The sequence below is a fragment of the Physcomitrium patens genome, chromosome 1 (genome assembly GCF_059467195.1).
Source record: "Physcomitrium patens ecotype Gransden chromosome 1, ASM5946719v1, whole genome shotgun sequence".
NCBI lineage: Eukaryota > Viridiplantae > Streptophyta > Bryopsida > Funariales > Funariaceae > Physcomitrium > Physcomitrium patens.
The window spans coordinates 10841917-10867771 of NC_143410.1; the positions used below are offsets into that span (position 1 = coordinate 10841917).

At 29.0% G+C, this 25855-nt stretch overlaps 1 protein-coding gene across 4 annotated transcripts; it reads left to right on the forward strand.

The window, feature by feature from the left end:
- The first annotated feature begins 126 nt into the window (after positions 1 to 126).
- LOC112281248 (auxin response factor 6) lies at positions 127 to 8942 on the forward strand. 4 transcript variants are annotated; one of them, XM_073533568.2, is made up of 16 exons: positions 127 to 388; positions 774 to 1387; positions 2510 to 2619; positions 3107 to 3205; positions 3455 to 3514; positions 3689 to 3838; positions 3961 to 4045; positions 4160 to 4250; positions 4405 to 4569; positions 4800 to 4922; positions 5092 to 5167; positions 5368 to 5503; positions 5796 to 6352; positions 6585 to 7031; positions 7239 to 7429; positions 7672 to 8942. In XM_073533568.2, exons 2-16 carry the CDS (start codon positions 1330 to 1332, stop codon positions 7838 to 7840), a joined length of 2517 nt encoding a protein of 838 aa, XP_073389669.1. In that variant the 5' UTR covers positions 127 to 388; positions 774 to 1329; the 3' UTR covers positions 7841 to 8942. The 4 variants fall into 4 exon arrangements, with proteins under 4 accessions (XP_073389669.1, XP_024373311.1, XP_090105895.1 ...); XM_024517543.3 differs by having other exon boundaries at positions 133 to 388; positions 6555 to 7031; XM_090249769.1 differs by having other exon boundaries at positions 137 to 375; positions 6555 to 7031.
- The last annotated feature ends 16913 nt before the right edge of the window (positions 8943 to 25855 follow it).

Below are 25855 nucleotides of genomic sequence, written 5' to 3' on the forward strand. Positions count from 1 at the left end.
CCTTAAACGGGGTGACGCGGTCACGCGGTCGTTTCCCGGGGTTATGGGAGCCTCTCTCCTTTCGCCGCTCCTCCGTCTCCGTTCCTGTCCCTATCCCCTCTCTCCTTTTCGCACGGCTTTAGCTATGACGCCCCGCTGCCGCTCTTGCTTCTTCTCGGGGGTAGCTTCGCAAAGCTCTTGTGGGCTCTTCATGTGAGGGAGCGAGAATCGTCCAAGATCGAGCATGTGGATTCCATTTTGAAGCTGGAGTTAGTTAGTTAGTGTTTTTTGCTCCCTTTTTTTCCGGGAGTAAGGAGAATGATCCTTGGTGCCGTGGTTGAGATGCACGAGAATTGTAGTTGCTTCGAAGGAGTTGGGGGTGTTGTTCGCGGTCTGGTAGGGTGCGGAGGTGCGGATCGAGATTGAATTATACAGTTTTTTTTTTTTTTTTTTTTTTTTTTTTTTTTTTCGCTTCAAATGCTGTTCGTGAGATTGGTGGGTGGAATGGTAGCAGTGAAGTTAGTTTGTTGAGGTTGTGGTGCAAGGAGGTGAGGTTGTGTCTGAGATTTTGAGCCGCGGCGGGGTTGAGAAGCTGTTGATGTGTACGTTGGCCGCGGGTTGTGAGCTGCTGCGGATCGAGTTTTAGAGGGAGCGTGCTTCGTTATCTAGCTCATAAAGAGGTGTTGTTGTGGAGTTTCGTTGATGTGATTGGTTTCATCCGTGCTGGAGTGTCATAGTTTGCGGAGGTTTGCTTCCTGTTTCAAGGAATTTGACATTGGTTTTTTTGGACTCAGATTAGCGGGAAGCGTAACAAGGCTTGGATTTAGTTTAGCGCCAGCAATGAAAGGGGAGTTTTATTATTTATCTATTTATTTATTTTCTTTGGTGTAGTAGCGACTCTTCAACAGCATCGTTGCATGACATCTGTAGTTTGTACCCAAGGACCTTGGGAACAGGGTGGCGACGGAGGGGATCCGAACTAGACCACGTATTTAGAAAGGAACACAGGCTAGAAGACCATTTTTCAGGCGTGTTACAGGGGGATATGATTTCACAGGAACTGGGAGGAGGCCTGAGTGCTTGTAGGAATGAACGATTTTAAAAACTAAATAGGTGACAAAGAAGTGACAGGAATCAATTGAGACGCGGGGTTTATTTGAAAGCTCCTTTACACTGGGAGTTTCTTAAGCATGGAAATGAAGCACTTTGTAAAAATGTTAAGATATCGTCGTTACATCAAGGATAAGACAACGGAATCCTGTGCCGTGGACCATTGAAGAACTGCGTCCTCCTCTTCCCTCATTTCCCCTGTGACTTATTTTATCGCTAACCGAGTAGCCACATCTGGTCATGTATTCTCATGCTTCTATGAGGGGTTCAGGCTACGGTCCTCCAGCAATGGATCAAGGTATGGCATTCCCCAGCTCTTCTGCCTCCAGAGTGTACAGGGCGATGATTTGTACAACTAGACAAGGCCGGTTTCTGTGCCTGTCAGCTTAGCCCATCGATCAGTGACTCGTTACCCGCTTTTGATCTGTTCCATTTCTTTGTTTTGAAGTCCTGAAGCGTGATGTTGAGATGGCATGCGCGCTAGCGTTTCAGTCGTCTACCTGATCATCATCCCATTTTCCTTGGAGACCTTATCTTTCTCATTTCAAAATTCTGAACCCAATGAAAATCTGAGCATTTTCGGTTTTTCGTCCATGGAGATCATTCTAATGGTCGATTGGCTTGATTTCATTGCGCAAGAGAAACCATTTTAATTTTTTCCTCCCCCTTGTCGTCCAGTTGTGCCTAGTTCCGAGTAGGGATCTCGTTAAACATCTTCAGTGTAGTGTCGTTTTGCACCTTAGAGAAAATACGTAAAATATTATGCCTAACCTGTTCTGAAGCTGTAGCTTCTTTCGCATTCTATCGTTCTCCGCATGATCAGCTTTGACCTCTTTGGCATTCTTTACATCACACGACGGTGTTGTTTGACACGATGACTTACGACCTGCGTAGATACCTCGTTCTTCCTCCTTCTCGTCTACTATGTTTTTCTACAAGCGTCGCTGTATCCGTAAATCACACTAGTTTTAACCTGGATACGTAGTCGTGAGGGTGTAACCCGTTTCGAAGTTTATTTATTTTGCAGCGTTGTCAATGCCGAAACAGGGTTAGCAGTGTAGAGCATTTTTCACTTGTTAAAGATGTCATTACATGTGAAGTTATGAGTACTGGTTTTTATTATCCTGGTTGGGAGAGTGATAAGTATCTCGTAGGCGGTCCCTTCTTTTCAGTACGTGGAGAGTAATTTTATATGAGACTTATGCACTCACTTTTTCGTGTAATACCCGTGCTACTGTGTTTCTCTTTTTTCCTAATACCAGGCGCATTTTCTTCTAGCTTAGGAGAGGCCAGCTTCAGTTTTGGTACCCTTTACCGGATTAAGTGTCTGACGTGACTTGGGAGATGTTGAATTTAGAATGAGAATGCTAAGGTTTCATTCATTCATTATTTTGATGTCTTACTGATTGTCATCATGTAGGTGAGAGAAGAATCAACTCTGAACTGTGGCATGCATGCGCGGGGCCATTGGTTTCACTTCCTCCAGTGGGCAGCCAAGTGGTTTACTTTCCACAAGGTCACTCTGAGCAGGTATGACATTCAAGTCATCCATGGTTTGTTGTATGAGCGAGAGTAATGTTTGGGTTTCTGCCGTTTATCCGCAGTGATTTGTTCCTACGGATGACAAGTCTGAGAGTACCATGGGAAGAAGCAATACATAGCATACTGTTGTGCAGTCACTAAACAGTGGCTGTCTTATTTTTGATTTTGTTTCTATTTGTCGATTCTATGGTCAGTTTGTTAATGGTTTTGACGTCAGAAGCATGCTAATGTTAATACTGGTTTTCAAGCTGTGAGAAGGTTTTATATACATTGGTAAACCATTAACTGGGTTTTGGGTCTGTTCACTTGGCATTAACTCCCAAGTGTTTGAAAGAGCATGTATCCTCGCGTCCATTCTATATTAGTTTCTATGGTTTCTTCAGAATGGGCCATAGAGCTTTCTAATGCAGGTTGAAGGCTTAGGTGCTCGTAGAAAATGTGACATCGTTCCACTTCTGTTGTTTGATGATATCAGGTTGCTGTGTCAACCCAAAAGGAAGCTGACACTCATATTCCCAACTACCCAAATCTTCGACCACACCTAGTTTGTACTCTTGACAATATCACCCTACATGTTAGTGTCCGCTATCCCTAAGCTATGTTGATACTTTGTTGGAATTTATTTGTAGGACATTTTTTAAGACTACATTGTCGTCGGCTCCTGGCTTATATCTTTTGTAGTATGTCATGTCCGAGTCCGACGATGAGCATTTTCTATCTCTTTGGTACTAAAAAATAAATTACGAGTACGACTCAGAAGCTGGATACCGAAATATGAAATGATGAGGACCGGCTACTGATGTGGACCTTGTATCTCTTGCAGGCGGATCTTGAAACGGACGAGGTTTATGCCCAGATGGTTCTTATTCCATCACAAGATCCGGTATGTTGGGGTATTTCTTTATTGAGGGTGTGACAGCATGCTTTTTATGTCGCAAATAGGGTTCAAACGCGTTTTAGCCTTTCATTTCGATTTTTCTTTCCTTTACAACTCAATTCTCTACCTGACAATAACCTTTAGCGAATGTAATTGAAATTCTTGCTTCTCGAACTTCAGGACAAAGAAACGATGCTACTGCCAGATGCAGTTGTGCAAAATAAGCAACCAACGGAATACTTTTGCAAGACTTTAACTGCCAGTGATACTAGTACGCACGGTGGTTTTTCAATACCTCGGCGTGCTGCTGAGAAAGTCTTCCCCACTCTGGTATCATCCTGCCTTGTGAACTAAATTCATTTGCACCAATTTCATGACAAGAGTAGCTGTGAAATTCATCGCACTCGGATTAGATATATTGATAATGACATCCGAGTAATGTGTGCTTGTAGGACTACAATCAGCAGCCCCCTGCACAGGAGCTTGTTGCTCGAGATCTTCATGACCAGGATTGGCACTTCCGCCACATTTATAGAGGTGCGCATGAATCGTCAATTCATTTTGCTTCGAATGCCCTCCATGTCGTGCTATACTGGAACCAGATGGTTATCAGTCGAAGCAAATTTTAAGATGTATTGTTATCTTGAGCAGGCCAGCCACGCAGACATCTTCTTACCACTGGATGGAGCGTTTTTGTCAGTGCAAAGAGATTACAAGCAGGCGATGCTGTTTTGTTCATCAGGTAAGTGTTCATCTGAGGCTGAAGGCGAATTTACATGTTCATGTATTTGTTGTATCCGTCATTTTGGACACGTTAATCATCATATACTCTCTTGATCAATGTGAACAATACATGAGTGTTCTCATCTTCAACCGTGTGTGGATTCTATAAGCAGGGACGACAAGGGTCAACTCTTGTTGGGCATAAGGCGTGCTAACAGGCTACAGACAATGATGCCATCGTCAGTGCTGTCTAGTGATAGTATGCACATTGGGATCCTCGCGGCTGCAAGTCATGCCGCCCAAACAAGTAGTCGTTTTACGATCTTCTACAATCCGAGGTGCGTACTTGCTTTTGCTTTAGTCTTAGTGTCATATGTGTTGGAGATGGTCTTGATCATTAAGCGAAGGATGTGTCGTTTGTTATTCTCTAACCCCATTTTACGTGATTTCAAGAGCATATGATAATGTGCTAATGTATTGTTCAATCAATGTGTTTTAGGGTTGCGAAAGCAAAGCAAACAAATCGATACGGATCTTGATCAATACCCGTGTTTGTTTGAAATCGCAGGCAAAGTCCATCAGAGTTTGTTATTCCTTTGGCCAAATACCAGAAGGCAGTCTACTCTACTCAAGTTACAGTCGGGATGCGATTTCGTATGGTATTTGAAACTGAAGAGTCTACTGTGCGAAGGTATGAAGTATATCTTCTTTGTGTGAGGGTTTGTGATTTATGATTTATGATTTACGATTTATTTTTTTTGAACTAAAAGAGAATAGAAAAACATATCTTTCTCTCCTCACCATTCTTATGTTTTTTTGAGAAAGGCTCAGTCATATCTACTTTTAATCGGATGGTGCAGGTATATGGGAACAGTCACTGGCATCGGAGATCTGGATCCTGTGAGATGGCCAAACTCGCACTGGCGCTCATTGAAGGTAAAATTTCATTTTGTAACTTCATGTTGTCAATTGGATGATTACATGGAGGAATTATCTTTAAATATCATGTGTTACTGTTTGTGTGTGAAAATTAATACATTTAAACAATAACAATTGGTAAAGGTTATGTAAAAAAGATCATTCCCTGTTGTGAGTACCAATATCATGACTGACATTTCCTAATGTTGTCTACGCAGGTTGGTTGGGATGAATCCACGGCTGGTGAGAGGCAGCGAAGAGTCTCACTTTGGGAAATTGAACCCCTAACCACACCTTTCCTAAGCTGTCCTCCTCCACTTGCATCAAGATCCAAGCGTGCACGTGGAATACACGGTAAAACTTTGCTTTCCTTTTAGCTGCGGTACATAGCGCATATTTAGCTTCTTATTCTCTGGTTATATCGGGTTTTATTCACTTTACTAGCGGTGAGTTTCTTACATTTTTCACGGGCAAATCAGATTGTTTCAGATGGAATTTGTTGTTTCAAATGTCTAGCTGTTGATAGCTTACTTCAAAGTTTGGCTCATGATCGTGTACGGATATTTAAGTGCATTTTTAGTTTGAGTGCATAGTTCCTTGAATGAAACGTATTTGATGATTGAATCTGTTGGATTTTTTGTATCAGGAGAGGATGAAGATCTTGAGGCATTGATGAAGAAGTCACAGTTATGGCCCAACAGCTGCGACACTTTGGGGCCTCTTAGTTTTGGAATGGAGCAGCCGTGGATGCGAATGTCACAGCAGAGAGCCGGAAATGAGTACTATCGCACATTTGCTGCCGCCACCGCCTTGCAAGAATTCCGAGACCCTTCCAAGCAAGTCGTGACTGATTCCATGCCCAACTCACAAATTCTGTATCGACAGCCGCAGCCTCAATTACAGAACCAGCATAACCAGCAATTGATGCCACAAATGAATGATGTACCAGGTCCACTCCTGCAATTGTCCACAACTCAAGCATCCATGGATTTGGGAAGCTCTGTCAGGCCAAGTTCAAGCTACTCAGATTCGGAGATACACTTGCCATCGCCATCTTCAAGATCCTTCTCAATTCAAGGAATGATGGGTAGAACCCTAGGCAACGTTCCGACGAACTCGGGTGATGGAAATCAGTTTCCCAGCTTGATGCGTCCCAATCAAACTGGCCTCTCACCTTGTGGTTTAATAGCGGGAAATCACCAGGTGAATTTGGTCGCTCCCCTTTCCAGTTGACTTGAATTGGAAATTCAGTAATAGATATAGTTTTTCACAATTATTTGTGAGGGCTGACATCACTCCTCAATTCGATGTTTGGGTTATATGTCTTCTGTGCATTAGACATGGTGCCAATTTATTATTCATGATGTCTTATGTGAATGTTCAATAATTGTTTACTACGTGCCAGGTTTCTCCTTCATGGTTTCCAACCTTGCAGAATCCAAGTCAAGCTGAGTCTCAGTCAACAGCCTCTCCTCGACTGCATCGAGTGGAAGTGCCGAATGGTGGTGGAGTGCCTGGTTCATATGGTTTCACCCAACATGGAGAACCGGATGTGCAGCCAAGTCTTGAACACCTACCTACATATGGTTTTCGCAGCAATGGGGCAGAATCAGATCAGCTGCAGACTGATCGAAGTCATCTTCTATTTGGTGTTCCTATTGATCAGCCACTTGGTACCTCGAGTGGCCTCCCATCTCCCAATTTCGGGAAAGCAAAAGACCTGTCTGGCAATACCATGTTACCTGGGTCATTCTGTTCCCCAGCTACACCAGGCGATTCTGGAATCATGCCAAGTGAGCGCATAGATGACAATGTCATGTTGCCACGGGGCGTGGGTTGGCCTACTGTGCAACCTGCACCTCCTGTGCGGTCCTTCACCAAGGTTTGTATGTGACTTGAGTCTTCAATTTTCTTGAATGCTAGGTCTCTCTGATATACCTATATTAGATTACCTGATCTTCATTTCGCAGTTGGATGCTGCGTCCTATCTTGGATATGGTTTGTTTTAGCATTGAAATTCATTGGGGGCTTCTTTGAACTCCAGACAAGATTTAACTTTTGCAATTGAAAATGGGGTGATGGTGAATAGGTGCATAAACTTGGGTCAGTGGGGAGATCGTTGGATATAAACAAATTCTCAAACTACGCAGAGCTTCGAAAGGAGCTTGCTCACATGTTTCACCTGGAGTGTCTCATGGAGGATCCTCAACAATCGGATTGGCTGATTGTGTATGTCGATAATGAGAATGATACACTTCTACTTGGTGACGGCCCCTGGGAGTAAGTGCTTAAATCTCTTAATTTTTTAATATATATATACATATACACATTTTTTGAGGTCATCTTTTTCTTAATACCCAGTGGAATTTGAATTATTGTAAGTATGATACAAAGCAATCGCCCTTGAAGCGAATTGAAGGTCGTATGTTGTCCTTGCAGGTATTGAATATACTTAGTGGTGCTTATTCTGTGATTGGACTATTACCTCTGGTCACTCATTTTCATGTTTTTGGCATGTGCAGAGCGTTTGTGAGTTGTGTCCGATCTATCAAAATTTTGTCACCTGTGGAAGTGGCTCAGATGAGTCAAGAGATGCCAGCTGCTGTGCTAGGGCAGCAGCTTAGGCCATCAAATAGCAATTCAGAAGATGCTCCAAATTCCCAAGCTGGTGGAGGAGCGTTGGACCACTGAGTTAGGACATGCGTGATTGCGAGAGGAAAAGAGACTGAGGGTAACCCGTTCCTGAAGCCTTATAATGGCTTAGCGTTTTTGGGTGTTGACTGGACAAGAGCATTGACCCGCATCGTGCTGCAAGATCCGATTTTTGTCTTGGACCAGCCTTTTATCAGCGGGCATACGGTAACAATAGCTTCTTTTTACAATGGACAAGCAATCACGCAGGCCACAGCACCGTCAGCAGCCCCGAGCAGTTGAATGGAGTCCTATTTTGTGTTGAGCTGGAATTCCAGGCTTGGAGGCGTCTTTGACAAGAGACTAAGAGATTTGTAAGGAATTTGCTGTTGCCTTACGCAGCCATCTCTTGAGCAGGTTCGAAGTATCCGTGCACACGTCACAGAGAATCGATCTCTGCCTGTTGCTCTCTAGCTGCAAGCTTGGAGAATCCACTTTCAGTCGGCAAGGTTTGCGTTTGCGAAAGGCTGACGAGTAACAACTACCACTATGCATGCAGAATGTTATACATGAAATAAAACCCTGGTAAGGAGATTTTGAGAAGAGCTTAGCATGAATCCTTTGCTTTGATTTTATGAAAGAGCATGGGTTTCGGTTTATAGCTCTTGTGGAAGGTATTCTCTTCTGGGTACTCTGTTACGGCCCCCAGACTCGCTGTAGGCAGCTCTCTGTTGCCTTAGCATACTGTGGCTCTGGATTCTGTCCTTAATGATCTCTACTTTAAGTGGCAGCCCGTGAAGACTTTCTCTGCTTTTCGACTGTGTTCGTTTCCCCCTTTTTTTTTTTTTTTTTTTTTTTTTCCTCTACTTTCAGGAGCTGAGTTGTTTGGCTTACAGGATTTTAGGAACAGCTACTTCTTGAGACTTCAGGTTCGAATACTTTGTTGGCTCAGTTATGGCACAATCATAGAGAACTATAAATATCTCCATGCCAGATTCTTCAGTTTAGAGCTATGACCAGGTTCTGGATGCCGTCTTGACCACTACGACGGGTGTGCCGTACTCTGCAATAGTTAATCTTCTAAGGCTCACTGCCTTCTGTGTGGTCAAGTGGAGCATGAATGATGGATGCTCTTGTACATACAAAAAGTTTTGGTTCTCAAGGCCTGCTGAGTCGTGGAATTTGCCTTAAGTGTTTCCTTTCCCTTCATCATTTCAACCGTCCGATTTGCAGTGAAGCCTTGACCTGAATTCTATGTTGTTATCACCTTGATTCTTCTACTTGTTTGTGCTCCTATTTTGTGCACTTGCATTCTGCTGGATTGTTCAGAATTTATTCCTGCAACTGCTTGCTGTACCGATCGATTCATTCAGGGTCTCCGTCACAAGATTTTCTTGACTAAGAAAACACTTGCAGAAATTTTGAACTCATGTTTTCAATAGTCCCAACTGAAGAGATTGCTATCTAATCTTAAAGAGCAATATGAAGTCTTTTCTGAGAGACAAACATTGTTACATGATTTTGAATTAACTGTTTGTAATTAGCATTCAAGGATTTTAAAAATAAATCTTAATTAAAAGTCATTCTTGAGATATTTTCTAAAATATCCCATTTTATTGCACTACTAAGATTATAATGGATTCAATTATAGGAAGAATCAGAACCATTCTTTTTCAAAACTTAAAAACATAATGCAGACATGAAGATGAAGTAGCAATATGAGGTTAAGATGGCATAGTATGTTGAAGTGCTGGACAAATACTAATATTTTAATTACAAACATTATTATACATAACATAACCTTGAATTCAATAGCATTTCTACTTTATGTTGTGGGATTTAATTTTGTCTTTTTAAAAAAAACTCGTGGAAAAATCATTGACGTAATTAATTAATAGATGCAGTAAACCAAAGTGATGTCTTGATTTCCTTTCCTGTTAGTATTGGTACTAAATTGCTTTTTGAATTAAAAAAGCAATTATGTATCAGAAATAAAACTATGGAGATACTATTACATTCTCATTTAATACCTACTTATTGGCTTTATTATTTGGTTTGAAGTAAAAATATAACATTCACAAATAATCTACAGTAAAGAATCAACCATATTATTATAATGTCAAATAAAACCTGTATTCAAAAAAAATTGTAATATTAATTTTATAATTTTATAATTATTATAATTATTGATATTTAAATTTTAAAAAAGAGGTACAAAATCAACTTATTCTTGATATTGCACAATAAATATGCAAAAATTATAGAAATTTCAACAACTTTTTATTCTTTCCACTTTTATCATTTTACTTTAAGGAGAGATGGAGGTCTACACCATTGGTAGAATGATATGTTAAAGGTATTGTAGGAAGTACAAATTTTATTGTTTTTGAGTTTATCTTGTAATAGTGTAATGTCTTCCATGTTGTCTTCATACCTATCTTTTTGTTAATAGATGTGTTGGTCAAACAAGATGTGCTAGCAAACTATTTGTGCAATAAATTATTCTATGGCTGTTAATATCTTTAGTAAGTATCAAGCAAAAAAAAAAGATCAACCACATATTCCTTAGGTTGCAAAGGAAAAGTTAAAGAGTCTTTAATTTTTTTTTTTTTTTATACTATTTGTTATTTTGAACATATATTTATTGTGTGTTTTGATATTATGACGCATAAACTAAAAAACCATATTAAAATATATTGTTTTATTTATTAATAAATAAGAGTTAATTAAATCATCAAATCATTAGATAGACATAATAAAGATGTTGAAAATAACTAGTTGAAACATTCCAAGAAAGTTCTACTTTTTTTGTGCTTGAGTAGAAAATTCTTAGGGAGCAAATTGATGCATTGAAGCTTCTTGTAGTTAGAAACGGTCTTAGTATTTGTAATGATAGTAGAAGTATAAATATTTCTCTTAAAGGATTTTTACACAAGAATTCACAAATATGCAATTTTGTTAATTGGTATTGAAATTTATAAAAATAAATCAAAACCTTGATAAGAATTGGATAATACATGATGTTAGATAGACTTTGAAGAAATTGGATAACTTTTTTTTTATTAAAATTAATATATATATTTTTAAAAAATAATTTGTACTTCTAAAAGAAAAATAACATATTAAGTTATATATTATTATATATGCTTTCTAAAACCACCACTACTAGAATCTATAAAAAGATAACAATAAAAAAAAATTTCTATTAGAAGATTATCTTCGGTGACTAATGCTTACAAATTAGAAGTTACAAAAATTTATTGTAATCTAAAACATTGTAGCTCAAAGTAGTAATGAAACAAGAACAAAACTAGTAGTAGTTTAAAAAACTGTTAATCCTTAATCCAATCATAAAAGATAATTATTGATTTATTTATCAAATTATTAATAATTTGAGTATTAATATTTTTTAAAATACTTTTATTTTTAACTTTAAAAAAGAGATCATATTAAAAAAATTTAATACTTGTATCTATGTAAAAATAAATTTCAGTATAAAGAAAAAAATTAATTGTATTAATGGTGTGTTTTTATGTTTATTTTCTAACTCAATAATTTTTATAAAAATATTCCAAATTAAATATACATATAAAGTTTAATATATTATTAATTAAAAAATATTATTAAATCATTTTTTTTCTTTATCATTCTTCCATAATATTTTTATTTTATTTTCATAGATTTATTTAATTTTTAAAAAGAAATAAAAATTAAAATACATGTGTTTAATAAATGACAACAAAGAAATGTATTTTTACAAAAGTTAAAACTTCTAATATACCACAATGTAAAAATTGAGTATTTTTAGAATTTACAATAAAATTTAAAACTATTAAAATAAGATTCATGAAAAAGTGATATTTTACTAAAACTCAAGTTTAATAATATTTATGGAAATTGAGGAAATAACTTAAAAAAATATACATAAAAAAATGTTTTAAACTTCAATAAATATGAAAAGAAATCGAGGTCATATAAAATAAATTTAATCATTTATTTTTTATTATTTTTATACTATTCCTACACCTTATATATTAACATTTGATTTTAAGTATTTTATTTTTAAAAATTATTTAGTACTATGATATTTTAAATGTGAATATTTTACAAATATAATTGTAAAATTAAAAAGATAAAATAATTTTAATTTATAATAAGTATTTTTTTCCTTTATTTTTAAACTAATTATTACATATATATTTTGAATACTATTAATTAAGATATCTAACCAATTACAAATTCAAAGAACTTCCACTAAATTGTAACACATCATTTTATGTATCTTTAAGGAAATTGTAAAATGTCCTTAATGGCTATCTAATGTTGTAGCCTAAGATTTGCCATGTATTAGCTAATAACTCCTATTACATATAAAATATCATCTTAAGAAATTATCATAAATCCTATTTTAAGTCATCATATTTAAAAAAAAATTGAAGTCTTACAAAGTTTAGAGAGAAGCCATGCAAATCTAAATATTTATATTTTAATAAATAATAATAGATTCATTATTACTACATCCTATATAGATGCCTTGGTTATAGTTTGTAATAATTAAAGACTACTTTCAAAAAATTACAAGATTTTTAAAAAATAATTTAAAATAATTTTTTTAGTTTTTTCATATGCAAAAAATAAAATATTAATAAAATCTTATGATTTACTTCAATAAATAAAAGTATTTAGATAACATACTTAAAAGATTTGGTATAAAAAATTTCAAATCTTTAGCTACATCTTTAGATTCATATAATAAAATATTAAAGATATCTTAAATCCTATTTGATAAATTTCTAATTCTTTAACTATTGCTGCAACAAATATGAAATGCACATACAAAAAATACCTACAATCTAATAAAGAAGACAAAGAATATAAGTGCTTCATTTAAATTAGCTCTAAATTGGACTTGAACCAACTCATAGATGTAGTGCCTCCAGATCCTTGCTAAAGAGGGGAGGGAGAGAAGAGAGCTAAGCATCTAGCCTTTGCTCCTTACTTAGAAATCTCTACAAAAGTTGTTAAAAAATAATTGTGCAAAGCTTGCCAAGAAAATTCAAAATAACATAATATAAGACACATATCAAAAATCATATTTAATACAAGAAGAGTATAAATTAAAGTCATCTTTTTTATAATAAAAAATATATCATTATAATCAATACTTTCTTTTTGCACATAGTCCTTTGCAATTACTCTTCTTTTGTAGCGCTTGACTAAATCATATATATTATATTTGATCTTAAAAATATATTTGCAATCAATTAATTTTCTATTTGTTGGTAAAGGTATCAAAAGTCTAAATCTATTAATCTTTTTCACTTTTGAATATTATCCTTTTTCATGGCTTTGATGGAAATAATAGATTTTCCAAAGCTTGTGTAAAATACACAAAATTCTTTCTTAAAAAGTATTCAATAAAGTCAAAGTGTTTTTGCTTTCTACAAGATTTTATCTTTTATAAGACCATTAGTATTGGATTATATTAATTCTAAAAGTTTGATTGCACAAATACTACTTTTTGTTAGAAAGACATCACAATATTTATTTTTTTATAAATATATCTTTTACAAAATTCTAACCTTGTATCCTAATCTAAGTATAGATGAATAAATATATTACTTGCTTATAGTTTCTTTAAGTCCAAAATACCGAGATGACCATATTGTTGAAACCAAAGATTAATCTTACTCAAAATTTCTTTTATTTTTGTGATAAGATTTATTTTTTTTATCTTTATTCAATGATCCTAAAATTTAAACAAGCTTCAATATCTAACAACCTTGATGATAGTATTGTCTTATTTTATAAGATATATATTAGGCTTGAAGTAGAAATCATAACCTTGATTTGTTATTTTCTTAATGTAAAGAAAATATTTTTTCTATTTTATAATATGAAAAATATCATATACATTCTTTTAATTATTTTTTAGACTTTAAAAAGATATTATATTTTCTTCTTAAATAGCAAGTCTAATATTTTTGCCTATACTAATCTTAGGTCCTAATCATAGACTTTTATAACTTAAAAACCAACTTTAATTTTATGTCATGTTTTAAAAAGCATTAGAATCAACATGTAACTTTTAATTACTTATATGATAGATAACATAACTAAAAATAGTAATTCATCCTCTTTTATATTTTCTTAAGCCTTTCTAATAATTCTATTGTAAAGTGTATATATATATATATATATATATATATATATATATATCTTGCCAATATAAAAAAGTCGTTTAACTATTTTATAATGCTTCCTTATATGTGTAATAATTGTGTCTCCTTTACTTGTTTTTGTGGTCTAGAACGTGCAAGTCAAGTATAATAAGCTCAAAATGTTTTTCACCTTATGTTGCTTCCAAATCCTACCATCCAATCTCTATGCTTTTTGTCTTATTCATAATAAAGACTTTTGTGCTTATAAGATGTAAGAAAATTAAAAAAAATGTCTTATGATTTGCATTCTTTTATTTTGTAAAGTTTTTTTGGATTTACAAGTAACTTAGTAGATTTCTTGTACTTTCTGAAAACAATCTTCTATAAATTCTTATCAATAGAAATAAATTATAATTTTTGCTTCTATAGATGTCAATTATCTAAATAATTTTTTTATGATGTCATATTATATTTTTATCTTATAATAATTATATTATAAATAAGAAAAATAGAAAATATGAGATGAAATATAATGTGAGTGGAAATAGAATCTATATAAAATTTATTATCTTTCCATAATCTTTTTAAATATTTATAGAAATTTTAAAGAATTCTCAAACAATCAAAAGATATTTAGATGCAAGTAATATTATAACATTCATATACTTAAAAAAAATTTAATTCTAAATTTATAACACCAAAACAATTGTGGTAATTTAAAAACAATTATGTCCAAATCCAAAAGTGATTAAACTTCTTCAAAAATTAATAAAAAGATTAAACTTTGATAAAGAAAAAAAATTATTCAAAAAATACTTAATCCATCAAAAAAGATGTGTAGAGTGTCTAATCTTAATATTATGTGAATATATATAATAAAGTGGATTTTTAAAATAGTAGTTAAAAAAATTCAAATAAACCAACTATCTAATTATTAAGGATTAAAGAAAACCAAATTTTTAAAATAAGTATTTATTTTTATCTTTATTTTTATTTGAAAAATTTAAAAATTGAATAAGATTTTTTTATATTATTAAAATTATTTTTTTATCAAATAAAATTATTTTATTTATAATATATAATTTTTTTTGAAAATAATATTTTTTTATAATAATCCTATCAATATTATTATACAATCTATGGGACTAAAAATTCTTTGATTAAATTTTTTCAAAGCTGAAATAACCATTATAGAAAGATCATGTAACTTAGAAATTTATTCTATAATTCGTTTAATATCTAAGAAACTTTTTTATATTTATTTTATCAAAAAATATATATATAATAAAAAATAAAAGTCATTGATATACTTTTTTTTTAAAGTAATTTGGATGTTAAAGTATTTTTTTGAAGTTTTCTAAAGTTTTTAATATTTATAAAAAATTAAATTTTAATTTTTAATTTTCTTTTATTATTATTATTATATGCATGTCTACTCTATAGCTTTGACAACTAATTGTCAATACCTAGTTGTCAACAATATGAATAAAAAAAACCATAGAATTAATACACTCATATATCACTAGAAAAAAGTGAACATTCACTTAAATATAGTTATAATATTGAAAAAAAAATAACTATTGCCAAAGATAAGAATATTAGATATTCTTGAAACAAGGCTAAAAACAAGAAATATTTTGACAAGAGTATGGAAGGCTAAATTCTTTCCTCCATATATAACTAACAAGTTACATAACTATATTCTATAAGTCATCCGACATGTGTCTAGCTTATAAGATAAGTTTCTAATATGTGTGCCACATGACCAACTTGAACTAAAAATTGCCAATAAGTACAACATGCAACCAATTTATAAAATAAGTAATCAATATATGTAATATGCAACTAATTTCTTAACTGATAGGTTTATTCAATCTACCAATTATCTACAAATACTTATAAAGTCAAATCTGTACTTATAAAGTTTTTTTAGAAGATATTATCAAATTTAATTGTTTTAACTTACTTCTATATAACTTCTCTTATTTTAATAATTATTAATATCAATGTATAAGTCTATGATATTATCCTTCTTTTAGAGACAAGTTCCACAAGGAGCAATGATCACATATTGAAGAAGTTCAAGATACAATAAATTATATTTATCACATATTCTAATCTTTGTTGCTTTTAAAGGTAGTTAATAGGTCTTTTCAATTGTTAATATTGTGCCATATTAAGGCAAAAGGACCATCTTGTTATTTAATTATTGTTAAGATTTTCAGAAGTTTCTTCAAATAAAGCATTTGAAAGATCATTAGAAGTGATATATACGTCCAATAATATCACCAAACATCAAGAATAACTTTTAAAGTTGTAATATCAAACATATTGTATCTTGCTATCCAAAGAAAAATATGCTATTCTTGAAGATCTTAATTTCTATTACATTGTCTTAAAGATTGTAATAATCTCAATGGTACATTTGATAATTAAGCAAAATTATAATCCTTAAGTGGAATCTATTGATTGTTGATTTTCTATCTTCTTTAGACTATACATAAAAATAAATTACAAACAAAGAAGATAGAATGTGATCTTTATCCTCACTCTTTGACTTTTTTTGATAGATATCAACAATAAAAAATATCAACATTATTTATTTAATTTGTAAGATTCTTAGATAGCTCTTATATACATTGTATTATGTAAAAACCAACCTAAGAATTCACTAAGCATCTAGATGTAGAAGGATTTAAACTTATCTTAAAGTTTGATTTACAACCCAAAATATTACATAAGATATTTAGTAACACCTTTTAGAAATCTTCAATAACCTAAGTAAGCTTCCAACTATCCTAAGTATATCCTATCAATCTTAAAAAATTATAAATATATCTTATCATATTCTAATGAATTCCAAATAAATCCTAAAAAATCTTTAATATTCTTTAACTAAATCTTAATCATATCTTAATTGAATCCTATCAACTTCTAATAAACTTCTAATTAAATCTTAATCAAATTTTAATCAAATTTTAATCAAATTTTAACAAATTTTAAGTAACTTTAATCAAATTCTACTAAAATCCTAAAGAATTTTTTTAAAAAACTTAATGAAATCCTAAAATAATCCTAATCAAAATCCAACTAAAATATAATCAAATTTTAATAAGATCTTAAAGTATTTTTAATCAGATCTTAATTAATTCCAAATCAAATTCAAGTAAAAATTAAAAAAATCTTGATAAAATTTTAGAAAAATTCTAATCAAATCCTAATCAAACTTTAATCAAATCCTACAACAAATTCAAAACCTTAATATCTAATAATTTAATAAATGATCTTGATTCTAAATTTGTTCACCTCTAAATATTTTAATTTATAAAAAGCATAAAGAATTCAAAGAAGATTGAACTTATTAGATAAGAAAAAAAACCTCATAATCCGCTTAGATGTCAACTTGCTTCCTTCAATCTTAATGCCAATCTTCTAGCAACAATATTTCTTTTTTTTATTATTTTATTTCTTTTATATTTTTAAAAATAATTAAAAATAAAATTAGCTACTAGTACACCACACTTTATGCCAATTCAACCATCGAATAATTGAAAATCTTTGAAATCTTTACTAGCTCTCTATACTCTATTTCTAAAATCTCAACCCACTTGAATTTCTATATCCTTTAATTTAATTTTTATATTAAGTTTTTACTTACAATACATAATTAATAAAATTAAAATATAAAACTTCAAATTTTCACCCTTATATCTACTAAAAATTTCACAAAATATTCAACAATAAAAATATATATATATATTTTTTTAAAAATCAAAGTCTTTTCAAATCATCCTTGACTTTGTTAAGCCCTTATAAAGTTATTACAAGCAAAAGTCATATAAAATTAATGCTTAATATAGCCTTCTCTAATATATCTTAAAATTCTACTTTCCAATCAATAAAAAATCCTTTGATTTGCAATAAGGACTTAGTTTTGTATCTTTAGATTTTATTTTGTTCCAAGCTCATAACCAATTCTTTTAAGTAACCTCTAATTTCTTCAAGTAATTTTTACTAGAAGCTATTATTTATTTCTACTTAAAGATATCTATGATATTAATTTTTATAATATATCTTGGTTTTTCTTCTTTATGGCCATATAAAATAAATAAAAATCTATTTTATATAAAAAAAACTTTATCAAATTTATCATGTCTTTGACTATTATTTATATTTCTAATATAATTTTCTATCATATTTTGATATAAAAACTTCTACAATTTAATCTTTTTTTCTTCTTCATCCATTAATTATATTATAAAATAATATTTTTTTGAATATATCTACCGTCTTATATGACTAAAATAAAATACATACAATACAAGATAGAACTTTATAAATTCCAATTGGTATTATTAATATGAGATTAAGTTATTTTTTTATAAATAAAAAATGATCTATATCTATAATAATATAACTTATTATTAAGAAAAATAGTCTTTATATTACAATGAAGTAATCATACCTTATTACCAATATAGAATTGAGGTTGTTTTTTTTTATAGATAACTACATTGATCTTTTGTTATTCTTGATCTTAATTTAATTATATCTTTAATATTGTATATAGCTTTGATATATATATTTTTTTTATATCAATGGCCTAAAGAATATGTAAATTCAAATTTTTATAAGTAAGTTATTATAGTTTAAAATTAAAATAAATTAAGAAAAATATAAATAATATTTATCTCAAGAATAACTTACTAAAGAAATTAAGAATTTGAGTTTCACAAGGCTCATAAATATTGTACAAGGTTGTTCTAGAGAGGCAATCAAGCCTTAGTCTTATCTTCTTATCTACATTCAAGGTGCTACAATCCATATTAAACTTATGTACTTATCTTCCTTTAAGGACCATACTTCCTGCTAGTCTTCATAATTTTTTAATAATAATTTTTAAATAAAAATTATATTTTTTCAATTTGAATTTATTTTTGTATTCAAAAGCATCCAATTAGCTAAAAAATTAGATATGACATTCAAATCTTACTCCATTTCTTTATATTAACCTTCAAAAGTAATAAAAATTATTTTGATCAAAGTCTTGAAAATCAATGAATAATTTTTATTTTGGCTATAATCAATTTCAACTTGTATGTAGAAGTAGATATTTGACAATAATAAGAATGCCACTTAGAGTACTTGAAATGTCTATTCTTCTCTAAAGTACTACTAACTTATAGAGGAGACGAAAGAAAGGAATTGAAATGCTACAACAAGTAATATATAATAAAAAAGAAAAATATAACTTATTAAAGGAATTTCATGATGATTTATAGATATAATATAAAAAGATTTGAATTACCTTTGTTCAACTTAAAAAATAATATTACTAAAAAATTATATATTAAGATGTATTTTTATTTATAAAAATATGAACAACTTATCAAATGTATTCTAATATATGAAATTGCAATGTTTTATATTCGACATGTTCTTTGGCTATTCATTCTAAATAAATTATAGATTTAATTATTATGCCATTTAGATTATAGAGAATAAGATATTTGGTATTAGCTTATGAAAATTTATGAAATCAAGTAGAAGGTAAAGCATTAAGAATAAAATCTATAAAAGAAATTTGTAGATTTTTTCTTAAAGATGTTATTTGTTGCTATGGATAAGTGAAAAAAATGACTACAAATTGTAGAGAATTAAATATTTAAGAAACTTGTGATTTCTTTAAAAGATTCAAAGTTAAGTTTTCATTCATTATTCCTAATATTTTAGAAGAAAATATAAAAAATAAACATTGTCATATTGTAACACAACTATATGGTGAAAATATAATTAAAAATAAATTTCTAATTAATATCTAATCTTCTTGATTTAAAAATAATTCAAGATATTTAAATATGGTTTTTATAAAAGCCTCTTAGTTTATTTTCTTATCTTAATAGCTAATAGATTAAAGGTTGGTTAATAATTTTATCTTCTAAGCTATAAAAATTCTTTTATTGACTTAGAAAGGCCATAAATTAATAAAAATAATGTAGAAGAGATAAATAAGTAATATGGTTGATACTAGAATAATGTTGAGGATAATATCAAGCTAAAAAATCCCTAGGATACGTTGGATTGATACCCGGGGGTTGACCATTTGTAGAACAAGATCAAAATCAAACCTCCAACCACTAAAAAATTTGTGCATTTGATATCACATCTACAATTCAAAATTTGATAATGCTTGATTAATTGGATGTGCTAAGTGTACATAAAATTTTGTAATAATCTAATAATGTGGTTAGAAGATATGTAGTTTTTGATACAAAAGAATATTAAAAGTTGGCAGTTTGAAATTAAGTAGGATTTCTAAGATTTTTAAAGATCTATTAATTGAAATAAGGTGAAATTTGGAATATTATTAAAGGACTTAAATGATCAAGCTAAAAAACAATTTTGAGTTGACTTTAATAATTAAAGAAAGAGAAATCTTTATTGAAACATCTATATCAACTTTTGAGTTGGTAGTAGAGTGACATCAGTGTGGTATTTTGAACATTTTTCTACAAGTTGTAAGTTGAATTGTGCTGAATTTGTTTTAAGCATGTAGAAAAATTATGGTAGAATTTTTGTATAAAATTTTGCATCAAGTGGATGGTCAGATTAGAAATTAGAGCTTATTGAAGCTCATTGAGTAGGATTAGGGCTTACAAAGAAAAATATAAATTATCTAATTATGAAAGTAATAAGACAATTGAAATTTGTGTATGGTTGAGGTTACTAAGAAGAGTGTTTTTGAGCACTTTGTATTGGCTTTAAGTACTTTTGAATTGAAATTCAAATTTTATTCTTCTTATATGAATAAAACTTATTAAGATTTTTTAGATACTTATAAAATATAACTTCATCTTCTACAGCTAGGTGCCTGGTGCATTCTCAAACAAGATAACATGTAATACATCAACCTGGTCATTCACTAATTATCAAAGTATTAATTAAATCAAATAAAACCTATTATGCCAACTAAAGATAAAGTACTAATTTAGAATATATTACTATAGAAAGATGGATTAATAAGAGAAGAGCTTTTAGTTATTAAAACTCAAAAAATTAAGCAAAGACGAGAAGATCCACAAATAATATTTGAAAGATTAAAAATGATAAGATTACAAAACAAGGCTTAATTTGATAAATAACATTAATTGAGACTTAAAGCAAGTAAAAAAGTGATTAAGTTTTGATCTATAATAATAACTTAGATAATTAACATAGTACTTTAAAGAAGTTTTTTTTTTTTTTTTTTTTTTTTTTTTTTAATGTTGATTTGAACCATATATGATAACAACTATCCATCATAATATAATCTATTTACTACAAGAGGAGGATAGAAGGACGTTGAAAATATCAATTGCAAGGAAGCAAGTGAATTTATTCAAATAAAGATATATATAAATAAATATAAAAGATTAAAAAAATAATAAAAAATATAAATAAAGATATAAAAAGCATGATATAAATTCAAGAATAAGTTTTGAATTATTTGGCTATATTAGGAGATATATAAATTTAGATGAGGAAAATGTTGTATTATAATATGACTACATAATGAAATAGAAAGTATAAAAAAAAGATAATTTAATTAAAAAATGTTTTTATAAACAAGATATTAAAAAAAGAGAAGATGATTGAAGACATTGATAATTTTGGAATAAAATTTTATTTAGTTTCAGATCTTAACATTTTTTTTTTTTTTTTTTTTTTTGAAGAGCTTTATAAAGAAAAATGATTGGATATTGATTATTACTTAAATACTTTAATTAAAAAAATAAATTGATCCAAAAAAAGTTAATTTAAAAAAAATATATATATGGATTTTTCTTCTAGAAGGATTTTTATAGAAGAGACCAACATAAGAAATTGAGATACCATAATGAATGATAAGCAATAAAGAAGAATAAAAAAAATTACTAAAAGAATTTCATGACAATTTATGGGCAAGATACAGAAGAATTTAGACTACTTTTACTAAACTTAAAGAATCATATTAGTAAAAAAATATGTATTAAGATGTGCTTTTATTTATAGAATTATGTATAACTTATCAAACATATTCTAATATAAGACATTAAGATGGTTAACATCTAACATATATTTTAGCTATTCATTTTAAATGGGTTATTGATTTGGTTATTTTTCCAATTAGATTATGATAAATGAGCTATTTAATCTTGGCTTGTGAAGATTTATCAAAGCAAATAGAAGATAGAATATTAAAAATAAAGTCTATAAAAGAAATTCATAGATTTTTATTCAAAGATATTATTTGTTGCTATGAATGTGTGAGAAAAGACATTGCAAATTGTGGAGAATTAAATACACAAGAAGTTTTTGATTTCTTTAAAAAGTGTGGAATTAAATTATTATTGATTATTACTTATATTTTAGAAGAAAATAAAAAAATTAAACGTGGTCATCCACCAATTATAAAAGCATTAATTAAAATTTGTAATAAAAAGGTTAAAGAATGGTTTCAACTTTTGTTATTTGAATTGAGGATTGATTGGAAAGCTCATAATTCAATAACAAGATATATACCTATTAAGCCATGTCAAGTTAAAAACCTATTATTCCAATTGAAAAAAAAGTACTAACTTGGAATATATTACTATAAAAAAATGGATTAATAAGAAAGGAACCTTTAGCTATTTAGATCTAAAAACTTGAAAAAAGACCAAAAGATGTGCAAATAGCATTAAAAGGTTGAAAAAATCAAGGTTATAAAAGAAGTTTCAATTTGATAAATAACATTGATTCAAAGATTAGAATGAAGAAATAAAAAGCATAGTATGAATCAAATAAGATTTGGATTATTTGACACATATTTAGAAGTAAATTAAATGGTTAGATTGAAGAATATAGGAGTTTTATTGGATAAAGATCTTGAATATTTAAATATTAGGATTAGTGATGATTTTTGTAATCTTAAAAAATTTGCTAGTTTGATTGTTGTAAAAAATTATGAAATTTATATATATATATATATATATATATATATATATATATATTAATTTAGAGAGTAATTAGATAGTTCAAAAAGGAGCAATTGGAGCCAAAAGAATAACATCTAGATTAAAGAAAGAAGACAATTGATATCTAAGAATTTTAGAAGTTTTATTTATTTATTTATTTATTTATTTTTTCAATTGATAAGTTTAATTTTTTTCAAAAGTTACATACTTATTATTTGCATAAAAATTGATATATAAATAAAATTTTAATTTAAATCGTATATTTAATTAATAGCTATTGGGATTTTAAAACAATGATAAGAATTGGTTGAAATTTATTTAAAATTTATTTGAGTTTTTTTAAAATTTGCTTAGAGTTTTATTAGATTTTTTATAGAGTTGGTTAAAATTTTATTATAATTTTTGATATTTATTTTTTAATTATTTAGAATATGTTTGGATTTTATTCGAATTTCATTTGGATTTGTTTAGAATTTATTTTGGACTATATTAGGATTTTATTAGAATTACTTAAAATTTAGTCACGTTTTTTATTTTTAATATTTCTTTAAGATTATTTATTATTATTTAAGGTTCTTTGTATAAAGGACATGAATTTTAAAGAATAAAAGGATCAATATATTCTTGTATTACTCAAAAAAAAAAGATAATTACTCAAAGATTGATATAATATTGAAATAGAATTACTATTGCTGAAGAAAAAATAAAATCTCTTGAAATAAGATTAAAAAGAATAGATAAAACTTCACTCTTACCTCCATATATATTATCTAACTAAGAATGAGATAGCGATGACTGATAGGACCTCCAACATATATCCAACTTGCAAGAAAAGTTTCCTACATGTGTACCACATGATTAGCTTGTATCACAAGCTACTAACATATTGTTGTATAGTAACATGGCCAATAGGAAAAAGAAGAGAGAAAATATCTTATTATAGAGGTTTTTAAATAAAAATATTTTTAAAAAATTATCTTAAAAATATAGATAATAGAAAATAAGGTAGTAAAAATTAATAAATATTAATATTACCTTCTTGTAGAAGAAACTTATATTCACTTTATAGAGATATAAATAAATAAAATCAAAATAAATTAGATAGATAATTAATATAAAATTTTAAAAGAAGAAGTTGATAATAGGTTTTTAAAACAATTACCTTAAAATACTAAGAATTGATATTTAAAAAAAATTGGTTGTGAATCAAGATCAAAATCAAATTGTAGAGCACAAAATCATGCTGCTATGGCAACTCTAGGATTCTTTGGTTGATTAGAGAGTAGGCTTTGAGAACAAACTTATGAAAAGATTTTTAAAAGTTAACTTTATGTGATGTGATTTTATATTGAGGTTTTTAGAGCTTTTCAAAGTAAGAGTTATACTTAATAGGTTTTGATTTCAAGAAATAAAAAGAAGTTCACAAATTTGATGATTTTGTGAATGTCATAGTATATTTAGGGGTGAAAATCTGTCAATTTATCATTGTACTAAAATAAATGTATGTCAAGAATTTGATGTCAATCAAGTGATTAGATTAAAGGTAGTAAATTTTTTTGTGAATTAAGGTCTTAAATAATTAAAATTTAGAATCAATGAGGGTTTTTGTAATCTTACAACATCTGCTAATTCAATTGAAGCAAAAACTAGTAAAAAAAAAATTTAGACTTAAATATTGAATACCTAAATTCTTATACGTTAAGAATCTCAAGTATCCCTTGTAATAGGAATTATTCTTATATTTATCTTAATTCTCCATAGTTCTTATTCTAGCCATGGTCAACAATCCAATCTTAAGACTATCTTCAATTTATTTGTTGATTTTATTTGTCAATTTTATTTCACTTTTTTCAACATAATCTTTACAAATCCATATATTTATTAATTTCATCTTATTTTCTTCAACCTAATCCTCAACCATATATATCTTTATTGACTTCATCTTATCTTTGTCTTCAACATAGTCTTCAAACATCTATAACTTTATTTCATCTTGCAACTTTTATAACTCAATATTTGATCAAAAGTGTACGAAATGACATGCAAGCATATCAATTGTAATCTCTTTATTATATATTTTTTTGATAATAATAACATATATTTAAAATTATTTATAGATTTTTTATAGTAAATTTCTTCTATTATTAATTAAACATAGTAAAATTAATTTATTGATAACTACTATAACTATCAAAGGTGGTTTTAACCACCTTGTCTTTTAAATACATAGATAACTTACTTCTTCACCTTTTCACACTCTTGTATTTTTTTTAATCTTATTTATACTTGTTTCTATAAGTTGATTTTTTATACCAAATTTTATTCTTTCTTTTATACTAGTCTATTATCTTTCTATTTTTTTATAAAACATAAAATAATATCTTTATATTATTAATTTTAATTTCTAAGGTTAATAAATATCAATAAATTAGTCAATTTTTGGAGCAATTGATTAGTTTAGCAAGAAGAAATCTTTCTTAGAAAATTAACATTCAAGTTGGAAAAAGAGGGTGGCCAACATCTGAAAGGTTTTGAGAGCTTTTTTTTTCAATTGATAAGTTTGATTCTTTTCAAATTTTATGTAATTGTAAATTACTTATAATATATAATCTAGGTAAATTTTTAGTAAATATTAATAATTCAATTAATATTTATTGAGGTTTCAAAATAGCTATAGTAATTAATTAAGATTTATATAGAATTTGATTAGAATTTGGTTAAGATTTAGGATTTGATTAGGATTTGACTAGGATTTGATTAAGATTTAATTAAGATTTAAGATTTTATTAAGATTTGATTAGAGTTGATTTAGGATTTTATTAGGATTTAATCTAAGATTAGAATTTGATTAATATTTGATTAAGATTTAATTAAGATTTAGGATTTGATTAGGATTTGATCTAAACTTTAGAATTGAAGATTTTATTAAATTTATTAAG